This window comes from Bombyx mandarina, chromosome 23, assembly GCF_030267445.1.
Source record: "Bombyx mandarina strain Sakado chromosome 23, ASM3026744v2".
Lineage (NCBI taxonomy): Eukaryota > Metazoa > Arthropoda > Insecta > Lepidoptera > Bombycidae > Bombyx > Bombyx mandarina.
This window is the reverse complement of record NC_143229.1, coordinates 7,592,605-7,615,029: the sequence shown is the minus strand read 5'-3', so window position 1 is coordinate 7,615,029 and position 22,425 is coordinate 7,592,605. Positions and strand designations below refer to the sequence as shown.

At 37.8% G+C, this 22,425-nt stretch overlaps 1 protein-coding gene across 1 annotated transcript; it reads right to left on the bottom strand.

Annotated features, from left to right (window-relative positions):
- Positions 1-1,037: 1,037 nt before the first annotated feature.
- On the bottom strand, positions 1,038-20,909 carry LOC114245575 (glutamate receptor ionotropic, kainate 2). The gene is made up of 17 exons (XM_028177798.2): positions 20,568-20,909; positions 20,061-20,206; positions 19,374-19,541; positions 18,677-18,834; positions 17,098-17,294; positions 16,020-16,261; positions 15,107-15,211; positions 14,195-14,308; positions 13,380-13,580; positions 12,276-12,437; positions 11,930-12,129; positions 11,381-11,579; positions 7,205-7,293; positions 5,784-5,914; positions 5,595-5,710; positions 3,883-4,029; positions 1,038-3,017 (listed from the first exon to the last, which is right to left on the bottom strand). Exons 1-17 carry the CDS (start codon positions 20,644-20,646, stop codon positions 2,751-2,753), a joined length of 2,721 nt encoding a protein of 906 aa, XP_028033599.2. The 5' UTR covers positions 20,647-20,909; the 3' UTR covers positions 1,038-2,750.
- Between the last annotated feature and the right edge of the window lie 1,516 nt (positions 20,910-22,425).

The window sequence follows — 22,425 nt, the reverse complement described above, 5'->3', positions numbered from 1 at the left end:
TACTGGAGCCCATAGACATCTACAACGTAAATGCGCCGCCCACCTTGAGATACAAATTCTAAGGTCTCAAGTATAGTTACAGTTGAATGGGATAAACTAAATTAAGGTTCAATTAAAAAAATCGAACTGTTGATGCTAATCTATATATATATATATATATATATATATAAATGAATTGCTGTTCGTTAGTCTCGCTAAAACTCGAGAACGGCTGGACCAATTTGGCTAATTTTATCTTGAATTATTTGTGGAAGTCCAGAGAAGGTTTAAAAGGTAGATGAAAAATGCTCGGAATTAAATAAAAATAACAATTTTATTTTTCCTTTGATGTGTCCCCTGTCGAACGGATTCCTTTTGTTGTTTGTTTTAAGTTTATTGTATACAAAAGTTTAGGTCTTTTATTTTTACCCAATAAAAAGGACCTTAATTACAAAAATCAAAGTCGCGTATTAAGCGAAATGTTACTTAAATGAAATAGTCTTTCACCCGTCGATATATATTTTTTTACATTTAAGATTTTTTATTAAATTTTTTATAAAAATCTTTGGCATTGCCTGGAAATATCCAACGTATAATTAATTATACAGAAACCAGATTAAGGGAGTCAATAACGCGTGTCAAGCGATTAATTTGTACGTGGTCTGAGAAATATAGGGCTGTCGGTTCTCATATGTCTCACTTGACGAGGGTGCGGTAACGAAGGCCGCCTGATTGAAGAACCCAAGCAGAAGTCTTGTGGGTCATAGTTAAACTAAAGATTGACTGAGAACAAAACTATTTCTTGTATGGCATATACATATCTTTCCAAAAAATAAGTATTGGTCCATAACCCACAGACACAGCCCACTGAGTTTCTCGCCGGATCTTCTCAGTGGGTCGCGTTTCCGATCCGGTGGTAGATTCTGCGAAGCACTGCTCTTGCTAGGGTCAGTGTTAGCAACTCTCCGGTTTGAGCCCCGTGAGCTCACCTACACACGCTAGGGCAAGCTGAAATAGCCTTTCAAGGCTATCAGGGAAAAAAAGACAAAAAAAATTGGTCCTTAATAAGTATAATTTTTATTTTGCATACGTATCGCTTTACACCCGTGCTTTTGTTGTTACTGTATACAAAGGCACATCCGTCAAGTGACGTAAATAGTAATAAAAGTATTTTGAGAATCTCTTTGTAGTTGCCACATTTGTAATTCTCACAAGGAACAAATTATTTAGAAAGAATCGTTGCGAGTCAATCGTCTGATATTCCGATCATAGTCTATTTATTATATGGGGCAACACAAGATTCTGCAGTTTTGTGAATTAAAATCCATCATCACGCTGTCTCTAAAATTATTTAATACCTATTAAAATTTTATCCAAAAATCCAATACATTTCCCAACAAAAATATGAATGTTGAAGAAGAATAATTCGTGACAAAGCCGTATATTCTTTTTATTTTAGATTAATTAAATAATAAATTTAACAGATTACAAGAAAAAGGTTGAAAACGATATCCCACCGTGTACCCCACAGTGTAAAAGTTATAAGTTTTTTTGCTCTGACAATTTGTTAAGCTAATGTAAGTCGGTGAACGATTGTGGTCTAAAGGTCGGTGTCCATTTCGCCTCGGACGCTACGACTAATGGTCTAATGTTTCAAGTCAACTTATAAATCTAGTTCCCAAGACATATTTCATGTTCGTATTACTAAAATTTACGATTTGAATTTATATCGGGTGAATTTCAAGTGGACGTGCAGTGGAGTTACGATGTTATGATTTTACTGTTATTTTTTTTATTCGGGCCATCTTGTGGATTATAATGTTTTTTACTAATTTTGTTAAATGTTATGATGTAAGAAAGCGTTATATAAGTTTTTGGAAATTAAAAATAAAATTTAATAAAACTGCTCTTTAGGGATAATGACTGAATTAGGAAAATTGTATCCCAGCCTGTCATCAAACGAAGTCGTTGAAGCAGTAATTTGCTGCGAATCTTTTTTTTACTTGTCTTACGATATTATAATATCCACATCACAAAATCCGATAAACTTCTGTATATTTTACAAAGTTTCAATTACTCAGAAAGGTAGAATAGGTGGTATAATTTTCAAACTTTGAACAAAATGTGCTGGCTTAATATATTTTTAGAATATTACCTGTTTTCATGTCGGTTTTATATCTCAAATGAAATGAGGCATATAATAAATAAATAAATACAAAAACGTAAAACGACGTTTTGCCGTATATATTATTTAACATCTACATAACATTCAAAAAGAAGGTATGTTTTATTTCTCATACGACAATGTTTAATACTTTTTACTAGGTCATTGTGTACTAGTGTTGGGTAGGTAAAAGAAGTGGACTGTACCTATGTCAAGAAAAGCATAACTCGATTAAAGTGCACTATAACTCTTATTATTTAAACGATTATAATCGAACATTTTAACTGTATTCGCGTCGCCTAGCGAACGCTACACTCAAGCTTCTTGACGAATGTCGTGAACTATGCGAATGGTGAGACATCAAAATATGATTTCCATAATCCACCTTGGGATAATATGGGATCATCAAACATCAACATCTACATAAGATTAAAAAAGAAGGTATGTTTTATTTCTCACACGACAATGTTTAACACTTTAATAGGTCATCGTGTACCTACTAGTGTTGGGTAGGTAAAAAAAGTGGACTGTACCTATGTCAAGAAACGCACAACTCGATTAAAATGCACTATAACTCTTATTAGTTAAATGATTATAATCGAACATTCTAACTGTATTCGCGTCGCTTAGCGAACGCTACACTCAAGCTTCTTGACGAATGTCGTGAACTATGCGAATGATGAGTTCGACGCGTGTCAGTAGATCTCCCGGATCGTATCGACCGTAACGATCGTATTTCATCTTTCCCTTCAGCCACTTCGGCTAGATTCTCCAAGCTGCCTTCCTGCTTCTGATCTCGATTCACAGGTTTCACGCTACCACTGAACTTGATCACGAATTTCAGCTCTTCGATCAACTCGAATTTGAAAGTAGTCTGCAAGAAAATAATTAAAATCAAATTGTTTTCGTTAGCAAAATGTAATAGGTATGGTTTTGATTTTGTTTTCATACAGTGTGCAAATGGATCGTTCTCTTAAATCGAATACGCTGAGTTAAATGCATAAAAAACTGTTTGTTTATTACCATAGTAAAATAGGCAAACACAATCAGTTCAATAAATTCAATAATATTTTCTTCTTTGTTAGTCAACCATATTCTTTTGTTTAGTAGCAAAGGTCGAGCTTCGTTGCAATAAAAAAAATTATCCCCTTAACATGGAAAAATTGTCGTTAATGAAACAACAGATGAGAACGAATTCAACACTTGAAGTGTTAATGATTTTGATTAAATTTCTATTACTGGATAAACATTAGAAATCATACCAAATCGAAGCCGAACTAAATTGTGTCAAATGCAAAGCATTTTAGGCTCCTCGCGCACTAGGAAGCCAGGCTGCGGCAACCGAAATATTTGAGCAGCCAGTTATAGCAGGGAATCGACGCCCATTTATGATCCTTTCGTCGAGCGATTTGCACTTTATCTCGTAAAAAGCAAAGAAAAGACAGTTGATTCAACCTCTTTTTCTAGAGAGGCACTCAAAAGGCTTATTCTATAACTATTTTAAAGATGTTCATACATACCCAGACCGGTTTTTTTTAAATACAAGAGATAACTATATAACTAACATATTCGTCTGGCTGCCGCAGCCTGGCTGCGTAGTGCGCGGGAAACCTTAGAGACCCATTGATTTAATTTTATTATTTTACGAGACGAAAAAAAACACACTGCTGCTCTTTCTTCACTTCTCGTTTAGAAAGCTAAGAACAGTTCCAGTACACCATGAACGAATTACAACTCACTCTATATTTAACAGATCGTTTGAAGACTCCCCACAACATATCCAGTATTGATATGAAGAGTCCGAATACACTTCCCACGCCTAACACGACGAATGCCCCGACCATGTTCTTCATTTCTAATTGGGGCTCTTCCTCGTCACTGTTTTGCTAAGAGAACACACAAAAAAAACATGCAGAATTCTGACTGTCCTTAACTATGCAGATAGAATTCATCATTGGGGCGAATGGCGAGTTTCAGTCAACCAACCTAAATCCTCATATTCTTTAAAAATATAATATGTGGAAAATGAGATTTATACTCTCAACATGACACCTAAAATAATGAGAGAATTCCAGAAACAAGATAAAATAAAAAATCTTTGCATCCTTGCTGAGGAATGCAACTCTGGTCTTTTAAATTGAATACACAGCAGACATGGAGAACAGTGATTGCCTGAGCCTATCGACCCCGACCCTAATAAACAATTTGAATTTGACTATAAAGTAGTGTATTATTATAATAAAACGATTAAACGCCTTCTTAATTTTGCATGTAAATACTTTACACGCTCCAATGGAACCTCCTTGAAGGCATAGGAATTTCAAAAATGGATCACCTTAAAGATTAATTTTGAATTTAGAAACTACGCACGCCCCATTCGCATTCCCGCTTCTCTACGCGTAACACGTAAAACATTAATATATAAATTAGACCCAGTTCTTACCGCCGCTATCGCATTATATGAGAGCTCTCTTTAAATATATTAAACATTCATTCTTAGAACACTATAAAACATTAAATTCTTTAAATATATAGAATACTGTGAAGTTTTCCCCTTCCGTTCGCCGTTGAGAAACCATTGGGAAACCCTACCATTGGAGAGGACAAGGATTTGAAGTACATCAGATAAATCACGGATTTTGTATTTTTTTTATTCAAATTATGTCTTCCCATCTGTACTGTGAAGCTAAAATAAATAGCCCTACTGCCTAAGCATCGAAACGCGTTATTCGAAGCATTTACCAATTGCGCCAATGGTGTAACTCTTTAGACATAACACCAATTATAATGACATAAGATCCAAGTTTTAGACTAGGTATCACGAATACGTTATAACAATATTCGTATCATGACTATCGTAACTAATGTAACTATCGCTCGTACCGTATCGCTCAGTGTCGCTCCGATTATAATAATAATTATTAGAAGGACCGGGTCATTCATCAGTCTTACTTGTTACCTTAAGCCTTTTACTCCTATTTCGCTTACCGAGTCTACCGATTCATATGTAGAGATGATGATAATATTAGAAGTTAATCACTACATGGTATGAAACAAAGTCGCTTTCTCTGTCCCTATATCCCTATGTATGCTTAAATCAAGAAACTACGCAACGGATTTTGATGGGGTTTTTTTTTTAATAGATAGAGTGATTGAAGAGGAATGCTTATATATATAATAACATCCATTAAATAGTTAAATAGTGGAGAAATCAATAATAAATTATAGTTTCCGAAGCGAAGCGAGAGCGGGTCGCTAGTATATGTATAATATAATAGATTGTGGCGACTCTAAAAGAAAGAACAAATAAAAAGAAAATTTTACTGCATCTAGGCACTACTATCTACGGCTACACATATACGTACCTAGTACATACTTGGAATAGTTTATAATGGTATTTCGTAATAGTATATCACCGAATAGGTTAATACTTTTAAATTTAATTACTTACTCCACAATTACCGCCGCCTCTTTTCTCTTTCCACCAAATGTCTTTCAATTTTTGTATCTCACCTTTTTCTTTTAATATTAACAAAGCATCATCTATATATCTTTTGTACGGTGACTCTGTAATATGTTATAATTAATTCAGTTATTTTACATAAAGTTAATTTCATTCAATACAATTTTATAAGCTTACTCTTTTTCATTCCGATGCCATATGTTTTGGAGTCAAGCAAATCACCTACTTGCATTAGATCGCAATGTCTTTCCGTTGTATATTCTATGGATGTTGATTCCATAAAGAATGCGTAGGGTTCCGTTTCAGCCCTGTGAAATTAAACAATATTATGTTATTCGCTTTAGTCCTTGTTCTCTCTTTTACATTAAGATATTAGTTGAAATAAAACAAAGATCCGTCAGACTGAAATAATGATTATTTCGCATCAGAAATAGCCAAAGCGATGGTTAGAACTCGAGTCACAAATTTCTAAGAACAATATTCAACAGAGAACGGTTTGATGATTTGAACAAATTCCCGTCAGAACAGAGTTCATTCCTACCGGATTCATAATTTCTCTCCTGTACTACCAAACTCGAGACATAACTCCCTGCGTTTTACTAGTACTGGCATGTAATTCTTTAAAATCGGTAATGTTGAAGCAGCCTGATCAAGTTTCTGATGTATCTGATGTTCAAGAGTTTATTTTATTAATTTTTTATTAAAGCATCGAAGCAAATGAACGAGCTCACGGAGCACATGGTGCTACGTGATTATCGTTGACCATATACATCACAACTTGAATGGTTGCACCAACCTTGAGACATGAGATGTAAGTTTCAAATTCATAATAATACTATTCATATCCGACCCAGGCGACAGGTCAACACAAGGCGTCGTCCAAACACCGGTCAATATTCTCGTCGAACCCCCTGAGTTTTTCACCGGATCTTCTCAGTGGGTCGCGATTCCGATTCAGTGGTATATTTTGCGAAGCACTGGTCTTGCTAGGGCTAGTGTTAGTAAATTTTCTTAAGTTGAGCCCGTGAGCCCACCCACCAATTTGTGCGTAGCTGGAATAGCCCCTTAGGCTACCAGTGAATAGGTAAGAAAAAACATATAGGTAACGGATGTCCCTTCCTTCAAACTACAATGCATAAATAAACATAACAGTGGCAGATAAATCAACTAATGTTATTAGTACCCTAAAATTGTGCATTTTCCGATTCAAAGTGTAATATAGCTACTATTTTAACAAAGTTGAGACTTTAATGTACATCTCAAGTGGAACGGAGGCAATCAATTACAGTATACGAGTATCAGTAACCTAATAAGTGGAGGCGTAAGATCGTGTACACACAGGGATCCTTACTTCTCGATCAATAACATTGACTAGAAATTGTTTTTATTTCCTATCTATTCGCTTGTAGCCCAAGGGGCTATTCCAAATTGGCTGGTAGGTGAGCTCACGGGATAAACCTAAGAGTTGTTAACACGGACTTTAGCTAGAGCGGTACTTCGCAGAATTTACAACCCGATTGGAATTGCGACCCACTGAGAAGATCCGGCGCGAAACTCAATGGGCTATGTCTGTGGGTTAGTTTGTTAGTGATACTTACTTCGCAACGCCAATGTCATTTTGTGGAACAAGCCACCCTTGCTCCTTCATTCTTGCATACATTTTTTTATGCAGTGTCTTCGGCGAATCCTTGAAAAGACTCAGAAATGTTTAATGATTAAGGTTATTGAATGAATGAATTATTTTATTTCAGACAACAATAAGTCCACATTGTCATGTGTACATAGTATCATTGAAACATACTTAAAATTAACAAAACCAATCCAACCAAACATTTAACAGTTGAATACATTTCAAATATTCCTGATACTTACTTCGAACCAACCATTATTATTATTATTATTCTGTATTAAACACTGCCACGCCTGGGAAGACGGCAGGACACACTCCGGCGAGGTGGGCAACAATCGGCCGGAGCGTTAGGGACTATTGGGAAAGAAACCGGCGAACTATACGGGCATTGTCGAGCAAGACTGCCTTTTGCATTTGGGCCACCACCGACTTTTTGTTGAGACCAAGCCTCTCGAGATGTTTTGAGAGGCTTTTAGGGACCAAACCATTCACCGACACAACTACCGGGATTATTTCTGTACATACCACCCTCCACATGTCGGTCACCTCGTGGGCCAGGTCCAAATATTTGGTCTTTTTATCTGCCTCGGCCCGCACGAGGTTCTCGTCGTAGGCGATGGTGATATCCACCAGAAATACTCGAGACTCCGTCTGGTCCATCAGCACGATATCAGGCTTATTCGCAAGAATAGTCCTGTCCGTGATGATGGGCCGGTCCCAGTAGAGCTTGGCACGGTCGTTTTCGAGTACAGCGTCCGGCTGGTACTTATAATACGGTAGCCTCTGTTCGATGAGGCCATACTTAAGGGCGAGCTCTTGGTGGAGGATTCTGGCTGCTTGGTTATGTCTGTGCAAGTACTCAGTGTTAGCAAGCATAGAACAACCAGAGGTGACATGTCTGAGGGATTCACCCGGTCGGCGGCATAATCGACAGATGTCAGCTGTCCCATCTCTCAGAATGTGCTTCCTATAGTTGTTCGTCCCGATAACCTGATCCTGTATTGCACAGACAAAACCCTCTGTTTCCCCAAAGAGGTCACCGAATCGCAGCCAGTGCACGGAGGCTTCTTTGTCCACGTGGGGCTCATGCAATGCCTGAAAGAAGCGTCCGTGCAGCTCTTTCCCTTTCCATATGGTCTCACGGTCAGAGGTAGTACCGCCGGTGATTGCCACCCGTCTCTGGCCAGGGCTAGCGGGGTCAGTCCTTTGTCGCATTCCATGACCTCTCTGTGCATCACACTGTCAGCCCTCGATAAGAAATATTCCCTGAGACTGCACACCCCACTGTTGTGCATGACCTTGGCGCTAAGTAGGCCTCGGCCACCACACTTCCGCGGAATGTACAATCTCATTACCGAGGACTTCGAGTGGAGCATCCTATGGAGGGTCATAATTGAGCGGACTTGTCTATCCAGGGCGTCCAGTTCGGTCTGAGTCCACCTGAGCACGCCGAAGGTATGCAACAGGACGGGCATCACCCAGCCGTTAAACGCCCTTGTCTTATTCACGCCTGACAAAAGGCTCTTACACACTTTTGTCAGACGCTCATAAAACACGTCGCATGCAGCCTGTTTGACGACCGCCACGTCAATACCTAAATTTTGCGACATGCCCAGGTACCGGTATGTTTCTCCCTCGGAGAGTGCCCGAAGGTTTATCCCATCGGATACAGGTAAACGATCCGATGAGACTATTCTCCCTCTCTCCACATGGAGAACCGCACACTTGTCGACTCCCAGCCTCATCCTAATGCGACTACTGAAATCACAAGTGATGTCAAGCAGTCGCCTGAGGCCTGCAGCATGAGGAGCGTACAACTTAAGGTCATCCATGTAGAACAAGTGGGACACCTTCAAGCCCCCCCTACAGAACTGAAAGCCTGTCCTCGAAGTCTCCAGTAATGAACTGAGAGGATTCAGGGCCAGGCAAAACCATAATGGACTCAGACAATCACCTTGAAATATACCCCGATTCACTTTTATTCGGTCTTCCACAGCCGACAGCCGCTCACCGGATAGACTAAGCATTGTACTCCATTGCCCCATACAGGCACCGAGGAAGTCTCGAACTGTATCGTCTATCTTATACAGCTCGAGGACCCTCTTCAGCCATGTATGGGGGACCGAGTCAAATGCCTTTTTATAATCTATCCAGGCGGCAGAGAAATTTCGTCGGTTGCGTTTGACCTGCTGGCCAGATACTGCGTCGATCAAGAGGAGTTCCTTAGTACCGCGGCTACCACGCCTACACCCGTTCTGGGCACCAGACAGTACTCGACAGCTGTCTATGTGGTGTGAGATCTTAGTTTCCAGAACGGATGTCAGTGTCTTATAGGTGGTAGGAAGACACGTTATTGGCCGGTACTGTGCCGGATCCGCGGTACTTTCCGATTTTGGAATGAGGTGAGTGATCCCAGTAGTGAGGAGTTGGGGAGCACTTTTGTATCTAGGGCTTCCTGGAACTGTCTGGCGAGGGTTTCGTGACAAGCCCGGAAACTTTTTAGCCAGTAAAGCTGCAGTCCGTCGCAGCCTAGAGACTTCCAGTGCGAAGAACTACAGACTGCAGCCTTAATATCACCTTTGCTGATAGTTACCGGGCTCATCGGTGGTATGCCCGCACACGAGTCCTCAATGACCTGCATCCAGGAGCCCTCCACATGCTCCACGGGTATTGACCACAAGTTGCGCCAGAATGTGACCATCTCCTGTCCAGCTGGACGTTCGGTGGCGGCGCTAACATTGGCCTGTTCTAGGGACCTGTAGAACTTCCTCTGATCACTCACGAAGAGGCGATTCTGGCGATACCTTTGAACTCGTTCCGAGTACCGCCGGATGCGCTTGCTCCAAGCAGCCACCTTCTGCTTCAGGAGGTCTATGCGATCTGCCAGCTGTTGTACATTTGGCAGTGCAGGGCCTAAGCCACACCCCGCAAATGTAATTCTGACAAACCGCAAGACTCTCGGCCTCGTGTTGCCCGTCCTGAAGCTAATCAGTTTGCCGATAAGGACTCTAGCGTCACTGATACGACGTTCAATTCTGCGCTTCCAAGCAGGCTCGGCTTCTCTCACACGCTGAGCGTCGGCAGCTGTCACCTGCCGATTTGGCTGGAGCTTGGCGCCGATATACCGACATACTGCCATTGCGGCGCCAAACAGGATTGAATTCGTATCAGTGAGGCTGCTACTGTTCTCCAAATATGGAAGCAGCATCTCGTTAACGGCCTCAACGACATTCCGACTATGGTGACTCTGAGCTATTCTGGGGATTCAGAGTCTCGCGTCGAGAGGCATCTCACGCACTTCCAGAATCGCCTCTTCAAGAATCCTCCTGATCTGCTCGTTATCCTGGGAAGCTATTCCGTCCGCCCCTCCGTCAGCAGCCAATGGTTGATAACCAGTGTCTACCGCACCGCCGACATTTAAGTCCTGCATAGATGCGATAGACACGCGTCCTTCAGCTGGTGCAAGAGAGGAGGCCGGAGCGCTTGAAAATTACGAAGTAGTCTTGCTCGACGCCCTGTGCCGCCTGTTTCTCCCCCCACAACCCCAAAGTGGGCGCGCATGACATTGGAATTTTGTTCACGGGTCCATCGCATGCGCCGCCCTCCACCGAGTGCGGGTGCCTGTTGCGGAGCCCTTGTGGACTCTGCAGGCACCAAGCCTCCCGGTGGTGATGATGATGGGGGTTCGACCCGCTGAAGTGGTCTTAACGAGTCAGATCTTTTGTTTGTTTTAAAGGTTTATTATATATTATTTATTTATATTATTATTATTATTATTTAATCCTCAAATGAACCATGGTACAATGGTTCAAGTACCGACAGTCATAACGGTCATGTTATAAGGAATACAAACAAAAACACAACACGATCGGACCGCAGTTTTTATCCAATACAAGATCTAATTCATATTTGAAGGTGGACAGCAGCTTTCGTGTAACACGTATGGGATTTTGGGTTCTGTAGTACTCAGTAAGCCAACTACTTTTGGGTAGATGGGTAGATGGTAAAAGATCCACCCATTTACCCAAAAAACAATTATGTTAATTTACTGCATGTCGGATTCAGATCGAATTTGCATATATTATACTAGCATAGATAGGTAGAGCTTACAAAACTAAAGCTATCCATATAATTATACACGTACCATAAAAAAAGAATGAGTGGATCCATTTTCTTTAGCTCCGTAAAAAATACTTTTGTGTTCATAAAGGCTCTCGAGTGATTGAAATGGCATCGAACCTTTCTGAACTGTGAGGAAAGCAACAAGAATACCCACGTAAGAAGCCACCATCACCATTGTGAAGAACCACCACACACTAGTAATCATTCTAGGGGCTAATGCTCTGAAAAAGGATGGCAACGAAAAAAAAACAAATAAATTACAATGCAATAAAATTTTACCCAAAACTATCAATTCCGTGAGTAATGAGAAACCTATAAAACTTGTTTAGCCTAGTCTTTTACACTTCTTACAATTTCTGTCTGAATACTTAATACATTTTAAGATTCTATTTCTTTTTTATTTTCTATTTTATGTTCTATTTTTTAACTTTGACCACATTTCTAAGTAGAAATTAGGGATAATTGGAAATTGTCATATAGCCCTGATATAGAATTGTTTGACGTTAGTCCACCTGACGTCTTGGATCAGTCACAGATAATTTTAACAACCGAAAAAGATAATTTTACGTACATGGGCGCTATTTCGGATCCTTGTTGCATTACAGAACCGATGATGAGCCACAAAGCGTTGGCGAAACTAAACTGATTGCTCAATTCCTCTGGTTGTTCGATACAAGGTACTGGATTCTGCCACTCCTTATGAGATATACGGCCGACGAATATCATGATTACTCCTAAGCCCATTTGAATTAACATCATATAATACCAGACCTGTGAATAGTTATCATTTTAATGGTTGAGTTAATATAATAAAAAATCAAACGCCATTTGCCAACGCCAAGCTCAGCATTACTTAATAACAAATTCCTTACTCGCAATTTTTATTAAATTATTAATTCAAATCATAAATTGTTTACCTCCTTAGAAAAGACGGCCATGAACGAGAACATCTCAGGGGGCTCTTTACTCGGTCGCTTGTATAAAATACCGATGCCAAGAGTCATAAAAGGTTGTGAAAAATCGATAACAGACTGTCTTTCAGCTGTTATAGACAGATCACATATGGCCAGGTCAGCTTTCTGAAAAATACGAACATTGATACTCAAATTTATGACATTTTTTATGCAACTCACCTGTTGGATGGGCCTATGCGATCTACATCAGCAGTAATAGTCGAAATAAACGTTTTTATTATTTGTAATAGTGTAGTGTATTTGTGTGCATAATTATGTGCACTAAAAACTGTGCGCCCAAAAAAGTTTATGGAAATTACGCTCTGACCCGTGCACCGTATTTTGATATTATTATTAATGTACAATTATTATTAATCGTGTCAATAGATGAACATGAAGATACTATTGAGGCTATATAATAATATACAGGATATAATATACTCATAAAATAATAACTGTTTTATAGTGAATCTAGTAGTTACAGACCGCAAAATAATTCGAGCACTCAAAATATTAATTCATTAAGTCATAGAGGCTTACAAATAAAATTCAAATTGTCACACGAATTAATAAGCCTAACAAATATAGTTAAGTTATGTCTGGTAAAATTAGTAATAAATGAAATAAAATTATATACACTTTATTGTATGTAAAGAATTTACAAAAATATGAACTTAAAGGACAATTTAATTATTAAGTAAAAGAAATAGGTGTTCTTTTAGACATTCCTCCCAGCAAAAAGCTGGTATAAATAATTTTAAAAGGCCCAAAGTATGCTAAAACAACTCTAGTACTAGGACCTCTTGTGAGTCCGCACGGGTAGGTACGACCACCCCGCCTATTTCTGCCGTGAAGCAATAATGCGTTTCGGTTTGAAGGGTGAGGCAGCCGTTGTAACTATACTGAGACCTTAGAACTCATATCTCATGGTGTGTGGCGGCATTTACGTTGTAGATGTCTATGGGCTCTGGTAACCACTTAACACCAGGTTAACTTCTTATTGGTGAGCTCGTCCACCAATAAGAAATAAAAAAAGAAGTGACATTCATATTTTAAAACATAACTTACTTCAGTTATTAATTGATATATCATACCACCCCATTTGTGTGTTACAGGGTCCTTTCTACCGTAATTTTCTTCTAAAATGAACTCATAATTAAAGCCGAGCGCATCTGATAGTTTTTGAATCAGATCCACGGCAAATCCCTCATACCGGTCATTACCTTCTAGTGCTGTATGCCAATTTTTTACATATCCATATGGTGCAGTCTGTAAAAAAATTTAGTATTATAATTTTAATAAACAAATATGCCAATTGCTAATTTAATAAAAATAATTTGTTAGTGAAAGTTTCTCACGTTTTCGGTTAAACTTTGATTCAGTTCTTTCATTGTAAAAATTTTTTATAGAAACCTCATTGCCTCGTAAAAATGCGTCGCTTTTTTTTGGTTCTAGTCATGGCATTCGTTTCGAAGGACAAAACAGCCAGATTTACGAAGCGATTGATTAAGAGAGATCATTTTGTAGTTCGGTATGGGATCCGGTAGGCGATAAATAAGTAAATAAAGAAGCTTGCCTGTCAGTGTATAGTCTAAAATAATATCTAAGTATAATATTGTTAGACATATCGTAGATGGAAAATAAAAATTCGTATTGATTGAATTTTGCTCGACAATAAATCCGCGTCGGTTGGCGGTAAAAGAGACTCATTGGAGTCGACAGACTAAATCCGTTGTCTCTCAACTACCTGTGTCTGAATCTTGGATGTGATATAACTCTTTGAACCCAAATGAGGATCGCGGGACGCTACGCGTCGCATCGCGTTGATGGCGCTACAACCACCAAGAATCGGTACATTGATTTAATAAGTTAATGAATATTACCGGTGCAATTAATACTCGTAGCGTTTTGTTTTTCAGAATAGATTCTTCACCGATCTGTGCATCTGGGATAAAAGGTCTCTCTATTTTTAATTTGTCATCGATCCAGTGTCCAATCTGTGAAATAGTAGTTGAATTAAAAAATCAGTTATCCGAAAATTTATGTTTGGAAACAAGAGAATGCACCGTTTGGTAACCAAAGTAAGTAAGTGAGTACTAAGTAAGTAGTAATAGTAGTATTTGTTTTCTGTAATTACGTTAACCACCGTCCAGCTTTTGTTTATTGCGAAGCGGTCACGGATTTTAAGGATGCGATAGTCGTTATTCCATTTAAAGTAAATGTTTCAACCTTATCATTAGATAGGTGATAGCATTCACGTTGTGATGTGAATGAACTTCGGTAACAGCTCGATACCAGTTGAGCAAAGAATTAAATTGCCTAAAAAAAAAATTTACTTTGTTTTTTTTTTCTTAAGAAAGAAAACGAGATTACGAGTGACCCAAATGATGATGTCTGGTCACTGTAACTCAAAGAAATCAGCAATGCCGGGGAAACAAGCCTATGGTACAGGATTCCTCACGTACCATGTTATAAAAAGGACATGTCATAGCACTAGGAAAAGCCGTTGAAGGCAGTTCATTCCAGAGTCGGTTGATACATGGCAAAAAACCTTTGGAAACGTATTGTGGATGAGTTCATTGGCTCCAGATAGTATAATGAAGTCTACGTCAATGGCGGTTGCGTGATGAAAAAAGGAAGGCATCATATTTAATAATTCCTGTAAACACTGCCCATAAAAAACGGGAATCGAAGTCCAGCCGTACACCCAAAGGTTCCGGTCTGTTGAGTTTATCCATCTTCATAAATCTATTACATAATTGATTTAACTATTCACTAATCTGCTTTCAACTTACTGTTTGATTACCAGATGAAGTCAACTCGAGCAGATCGAAGATAACTTCATTTCTCTGTCCGAATCCGTCGAATATCAAGGAGCGTGTCAAACCTTTCACTCTATTCTGAAAAGATAATTTAAAATGAATTTTACATTGGTATTAAACTACCACAGCTTTTGAACATAGATCGTTATTATTGCTGCTTTTCAATGTATCCCAAGTTCCACAATATTTAAATAATATAATAATAAATAATTTAAATAATTATCAATATTACATACACGACGGTTTATTTTATTCTTAAAGTCCCAAAACTATAACTCATAGATCAGTTATTTAAAAAAAATCCTATCTATAAATAATCGCACAAAAGTACTTTAGAACCAATCATATCTTGATTGTTTCATTTGAAAACTACAAATCACGATAACCAACTTTTTACCTCTATTACCGACAATTGCAATGGTGTGAAAAGAATATTAAAAAACTTATTTGTACTCAGATTTATATACACGCGTAAGATGTTAAAGTTCTTTAACGTTATTAATTCACACATTAACAACATGCCCATGTTTTAGTTATGCTATATTGATGCATATTTTTCTCATAGATATGTACTACTTACATAAATTTTGCTAGAAAACGTGATACACAATCTTATTATTAAATAAATCATGCCCTACATATGCGCCCGAAGCTGTATCGCATACTAAAAATACAGTCCTTAGTATTTTTCCAAGCTCGCTAAAGTAGTTTAATATAAAATACTAAAAATATACTCCTTAGTGTATTCCCAAGCGCGCTAAAGGAGTTAGTTTAATTTACAAAAAAATCACAATAGGAAAACGTTAGTACACGATTAATAATAATCTAATTAATAATATTAATAATAATAATCTATCTAATAGTTATAATAATAAACTAAACGTACTGTCCTCATAAAGTTTATAAGCGTCGATCCATATTTCCAAGAGTCGTAGTTGTCACAGCTCAATTGTGTCGATGTAACGTTCACTTTCTTCAGGGATTCATTGAAAACCACAACCGCATCATGAATAAGCAGTACTTCGGTTTTAATTTGTACCGGTTCGAGATTTTGTACTGTTTCAGTATTGAATTGTATTGTGAATTTCCACAGATCCTCGTTAGCTGCAGGATCTATTATACGAAACCCTGGAAATAAATTAAGACGGGTATCGTTTACGGTAGCGCAGTTTCAATCGACTGCTTCGACAGGAGGGTAATGTTTTTCGACTTTCATTTTCATGCGTAATTTGTGTTTTCAGTCTGGAAACCACTATAGAGATTTCATTGAAGTTATCTAAATCGTGGGATTAAAATGAGCGCCTTTTTGAATAAGTTACGGAAATAAGTAGCCAAAAGAGATTTAACCATTCGAACAGTAGACTCTTTATCACTACGAAAACCATTTAATAGCAAATGAGATGTGAGTTGATCTGCCTTTCGTTCACCAAAGAAATTACCTAAAGATGTTTTTGCCACGTATTATCTGGCTCTGGAATGAACTCCCCTCCACTGTGTTTCCCGAGTAACATAACATGTACTCTTCAACGCTTGTAGAGAGTGCTCAATGATAGGCAACGACTTGGCCGTGCTTCTGGCATTGTTGACGTCCATGAGCGGTAATACCCACTTACTATCAGCTGGGCCGTAAGCTCGTCTGCCTAAAACGCCATTAAAAAAGAAACCGCAAATTTGTAATTTGCGTAACCTCTTGTGAGTACGTACGGGTAGGTACTACCGCCCTGCCCATTTCTGCCGTGGAGCAGTAATGCGTTTCGGTTTGAAGGGTGGGGCAGCCTTTGTTACTATACTGAGACCTTAGCACTTATATCTCAAGGTGGATGGCGCACTTACGTTGTAGATGTCTATGGGCTCCAGTAACCACTTAATAACCAGGTGCGCTGTGAGCTCGTCCACCCATCTAAGCAATAAATAAAGAAAAACAAAAATACCCAAATGACAACATCACATAAATAGTAACCTACCTGTAATATTCACGCCGCTGTATCTGTATCGTTCCAAGTCTAATGTAAATAAATCTGGCGACACGAATAAATAGGAGTGTTCTTCAGCCATTAGACCAACTTGTTGCGCGTGTTGCAGAAGTTGTTCCAAATTACGTGCCGGACAATCCACCAGGAAGTTCACGCATCCATTTTTTTTGGCGTCAATTAATACATCTCTGGAAAATATAAATTAGAAAATAAATTTAATAGAAGGCTTAATGAAACCAAGAATAAAAAATGACTTATTCTTCATCATTATTAATGCCATTCGTTTGTTTTTTTTTCGTGAAATCCTATTCAATATGTATTTTTTCAAAGAAAAGCTTGTGGTTTATTTTGATATAATATTATATAAAAACCCAATAAGCAAAAATCGAGTTTTATTTTCACATCATAAAACTGTCGCTTTGTATAGAAACTTGCGAAAATAAATATTTGTAACATTTGATAATAATACAAAGACACCTACATAACGTATTTTTGAACAACAAAGAACTTCTCTGTAATTCAACTGAAAAGCAAATAGTAAAGGAAACAATTGTTCAAGATATAGCTAAATCTTAAGTCGTTTAAACAACTTTAGAAAAGGTAACCGATCCTTTATAAAACTATTCTATGATTTCAAAATTCGGTCATCTTTATAAAAATTTCATAAATTAAACAATTTTGGCTACAAACTTTATTTTTAAATTAATGAATTAATTGCGCAATTTCATGATGCCTTTTTTATGTCTTTACATTGGTGATAAAATTGGTGCGTTGATACTAATACTAATTGATTATTCATTAATTATTTTTCTGTTAAAAGGGACCTTTATTATGGCATCAATGTCCAAAGAGCTTAGAGAAACAAACCGAAGCCAAGTTTTATTTTTCATGTGAAAACCAATTTCAACTCTGTTCCTGAAATGTAATATGAAAGTTCAATCGTATTGTTGCGAACGTTTGTTTGGGGGTGAAGATTTTTTTATCAATTTTCTTTCCTGCAGTTTTCGTGAGTTGAAAGAGCTGTTAAATTCTGTAGTTCAATCTAAATGTTGTCGTACTTATTTCAGAATTCGTGCCGTTTTCAATTTTTTTAATTTCGTTTTTATTGCTTAGATCAGTGGACGAGCTCACAGCCCACCTGGTGTTAAGTGGTTACTGGAACCCATAGACATCTACCACGTAAATGCACGACCCACCTCGAGATATAAGTTCTAAGGTCTCGGTATAGTTACAACGGCTACCCCACCCTTCAAACCGAAACACATTTGCTTCACGGCAGAAATAGGCGGGGTGGTGGTACTTACCCGTGCGGACTCACAAGAGGCCCCACCACCATATGGTTTCCATATAAACCTTCTATTAGTTTATTTAATTGTAAATGTAATTTGACAACTGCCTTAATTATCTCTAAGCAATGTCCTGACCATTACTGAGCTTTCTCTGTGAAACTTTCCTTTAGTACAAGTCGTCTTCAGCTTAATCTAATTACACTAAGCATTATTTAATCTGTTCTCTACGACATTACTGGTCTGTCTACACAGAGCATGAATGGTATTGGTGAAATAAATACCTGTAATCGTTTCCATTGAGTTCTCTAATAGTAACGGAGCGTTTGTCAATGCTGTTGCCCATTCTCAGCAGCTCTGTTGCTCTCAACAAACTATGCCCTCTGATGTACAATATTGTGAAATTGTTCCAGTCCTTTGTTTCTACCAAACTCTTTAAAACCTGAAAATCAGAACATGGCGGAATGACTGCCAATCGTTTTTATCAATTTTTATCAATGAGACCAAAACTTTGGAAGCGTTCACGGTTCAACAATAGCTCGCGAGAAAACATGGAAGTGCAAAAAATTGCGAGCAAATAACTATGCGATTGAAACGTTCATATATATTAGACAATGCTCACAAAATGTCATGTCAATATTTTGCTATCTTCAATGTATCTAGTGTCTAGGAGGCAGATTTACGTTTATGTAAACTCATTTTCTTTTATACGTTCACGTGAAATAATTTATAATTGATCTTAAACTAATTTCTTGCGACCTAATTGAAATTCTGAATTGAGCTAAGAATATGACAAAGATATAAAAATGTGAGAAAAGAAAAAGAGATTTCATGCTTTTTTGTTCCTTTTAAGAACGTTTTAAATAAATTATGAAATTTTGACTAGTTATTAATTTTACTCTTATTTGAAATTAGAACTATAATAGAAGAAATTAGAAGAATAATATTGGAAAACTTAAATGTTTATTCTTCTATGCTCACTTTATTGTAGGCAATAGGACTGGGAAAGATATTTATTATGGACCAATTCTTTGCAAATAAATCAATGTGCTGTATAGAAACATGTGGCAGCTCCAGCATATCAGTTATAGCTTGGATATGTTCACTTGCATGTCCACCGATTCCATCAATGATCCCCAAAACTCCTTCCTAGAAAACAACATTTGTTAATATGTAAATACTTTGCTTCATATTTCTGCCAGTTGGGGTAAAGTTAATTTTCGAATTGTGCGTTTTATTACACTTTTTTGAAAACTTAAGCGATGGCCAATCAATGGGAGACCTTTAGAATTATTTCCAATAGAGCTGTAGTAAATAACTGGGAACAAAACACGCGCGCTGATCCGGCCCAAATTTAGGATTTCCTGTGTAATGGGTACCAGGGACTGACAAACATACTTAAATACGTTGAAATGTATACGTATGTATAGATAATAACTACCAAAACAAAGATCAAGCAAACCTGTTCATCACACAATGTTTGCCTGATGTGGGAATCGAACCCACGACCCTCGAGGCAATGATCAGGGGCGCTAACTCCTGCACCGCCGAGTCAGTCGAGAATGGATAAATAGATAGATTTTAATACTCAAAAGGAATATTTTAAAGTCGAAGTAAATCTAATACTTTAGAATGTGGATACGTCAAAACATTTTCGGACTGTTATACCTCTGCTAATTCGCAAACATATCTCTCAATTTCCAGTATTTCTCCTCTTTGTGACACCTCTTTTATCGAAACAGAGAAATTATAAATTTCGGCACTAATTTTCAAAGCGACTTTCATATCTTCAGCATCTTGGTAAAATATACCTCCTGAAATATTTACACAAATAAATATTAAACTACTTTATTCTTCTTTATCGTTCCCTCACTGTTGAGGATCGCGACCACACGTGACATTCCTCCATAGTGTTCGATCATGGGTGGCATGGAACTACTTAACTAGACTTAAATATGGTTAAAATAACAGAACAGCGTTTAAAAAATGTACATTGTTGTTATCACTTTAGATTCGAGCTATAAACACTGAAGTATGGCTATAAACAATATATTGTTTGACAATAGAATGAGTAACATTTTTGTGGTAGTCTCTATACAAGTTTTTGATGTTGTAATAATCTGGACAATTCAAATCAAATAAACATAAAAAAAAATATTTTTCATGATTACGTACCTATTGTTCTAAGATTTTCTTCAGTGGAAACCAATCTTGTAGAAAATAATAACAAAAACAAAACGCAAAGCACAGACATCTTATCGTATTAAAATAGTTAAACAGCACTCATTTTTATCACAGTTGATTGTGAAAGAATTACCAATCGGTTAAACTTTGAATCAGGTTTCCACGAACGCGTGAAAAGTTAGAGGCGATAAACATTAATGAGTTTACATATCGACAGCCAAAGCAGTAATTACAAGTTTAGAGATAATCAATGATTTGGATTTAATTTTACGGTGAAATCGACTGCTTGGTATTGAGACGGGCGGAGTGTGCGACACGATGCGTCAGAAATAATCCACGACCTATATTTAGGACAAGTTTTCCACAAAACGACATACTTTATCTCAATACCGTCTGGCACGGAGTTATAGAATAGACGATTTACAAACGAATACAGTTTGTTGATCTGTAATTCAGCTCGATTTTATTAGGTCTAGCAATGTGCTAGTAATTTTTTTTAACATCAGACTAATGTCAAATCTATTATAATTAAGAACTAAATAAATTAATTATTTTGTAATATTGAATTCAAACTTACTAGAGATTAAAGGTACCACCTGCCTCCTATCGCACGATAATCTAGCGTTCCTGATTGAAGTTTAGGTTAGAAAAATAATTGTTATTTCGACACAAAACCCTCTTGCTTCTTTTTTTTACCTATGCTGATAGTGTGGGTGAGCTCGCGGGACTCATGCCCTAGCACGAGCAGTGTTTCGCAGAATCTACCACCGGATCGGAAACGCGACTTACTGAGAAGATCCGGCGAGAAACTCAGTGGGCTCTGTCTATGGGTTAATTCACTCATCGCGCCTTTCGTCGCAAGCGACGTGTTCGACTAGGACGGTGACCGGTGCTTGTGGTGCCTAAAAGCACCGTTAATGGATCGAGAGAATCTTTAATGACGTGCTTAGGGCGACGTCGAGCTTTTCCCTCAAGGCTGCCAATGGTATTTATACCACAATTTATTTACCAAGTAGACCGAGTTCTTTGGAGATTGTTCTAGTAATGCTTTTTTTAAGAGTCGTGATTTTCGCCCTGAGATTATCGGCTGATGCTTAGAGTCCGTTCGACTATAATGTGGTATTTGTTTCGTTCAACCTGTGAAATTTCATCATCTGGTCCTCTTATCCCCCATGTTATAACCATGAGCTGATACCCTGCTTTCTGGCATTGTACCCCGCGGATGTAAATGATAGTACCATCTAAATATTCAGCTCACGCAACATGGAGATTTTGCTACTATGGCTCATGCTACCATGCGGAGAGTATACTGAAAAGCGTTTCACATTGTTCGTGAAAAAAAGAATTTTTTTTTTTTGTTTTGTTATCAATAATATCAATACAAACAAAACGGGTAGTTTCGCTTAATGCAAAGCGATATAAACTCAGTTGTACTACATTTTGCAAGTGTATTAGTATGCACCGCATTTACGTCGGCCGTTGACTCGTTGAACGTGCTCAATGCACTTAAAGATAAAGTTACACAACGTGTATAGGAACCGTTTTGAAAACAAATACGGGTTAGTGATTCCTAACAAGTAACAAGAAGTGAAAAAAAATCTCAGTTTCAGTACCTACGTTAGTTTAATTCTAATTTTTGACAATAATAAATTAATTGTAATATAGTTATTTACGAATGTACATTCTTCGAAAAAGCGTCACGATAACCATCTCATCATGGTCGCTTCTAATAACATATCTGACCCAGGCGACGGGGAAAAGCAAAGTTGTCGTCGCCCAAAACATTAGTTATTGCTATTCCCAATCGGTGCTTTTGCGCTCTCCAAGCACCGGCCACTGTTCAAAAGTT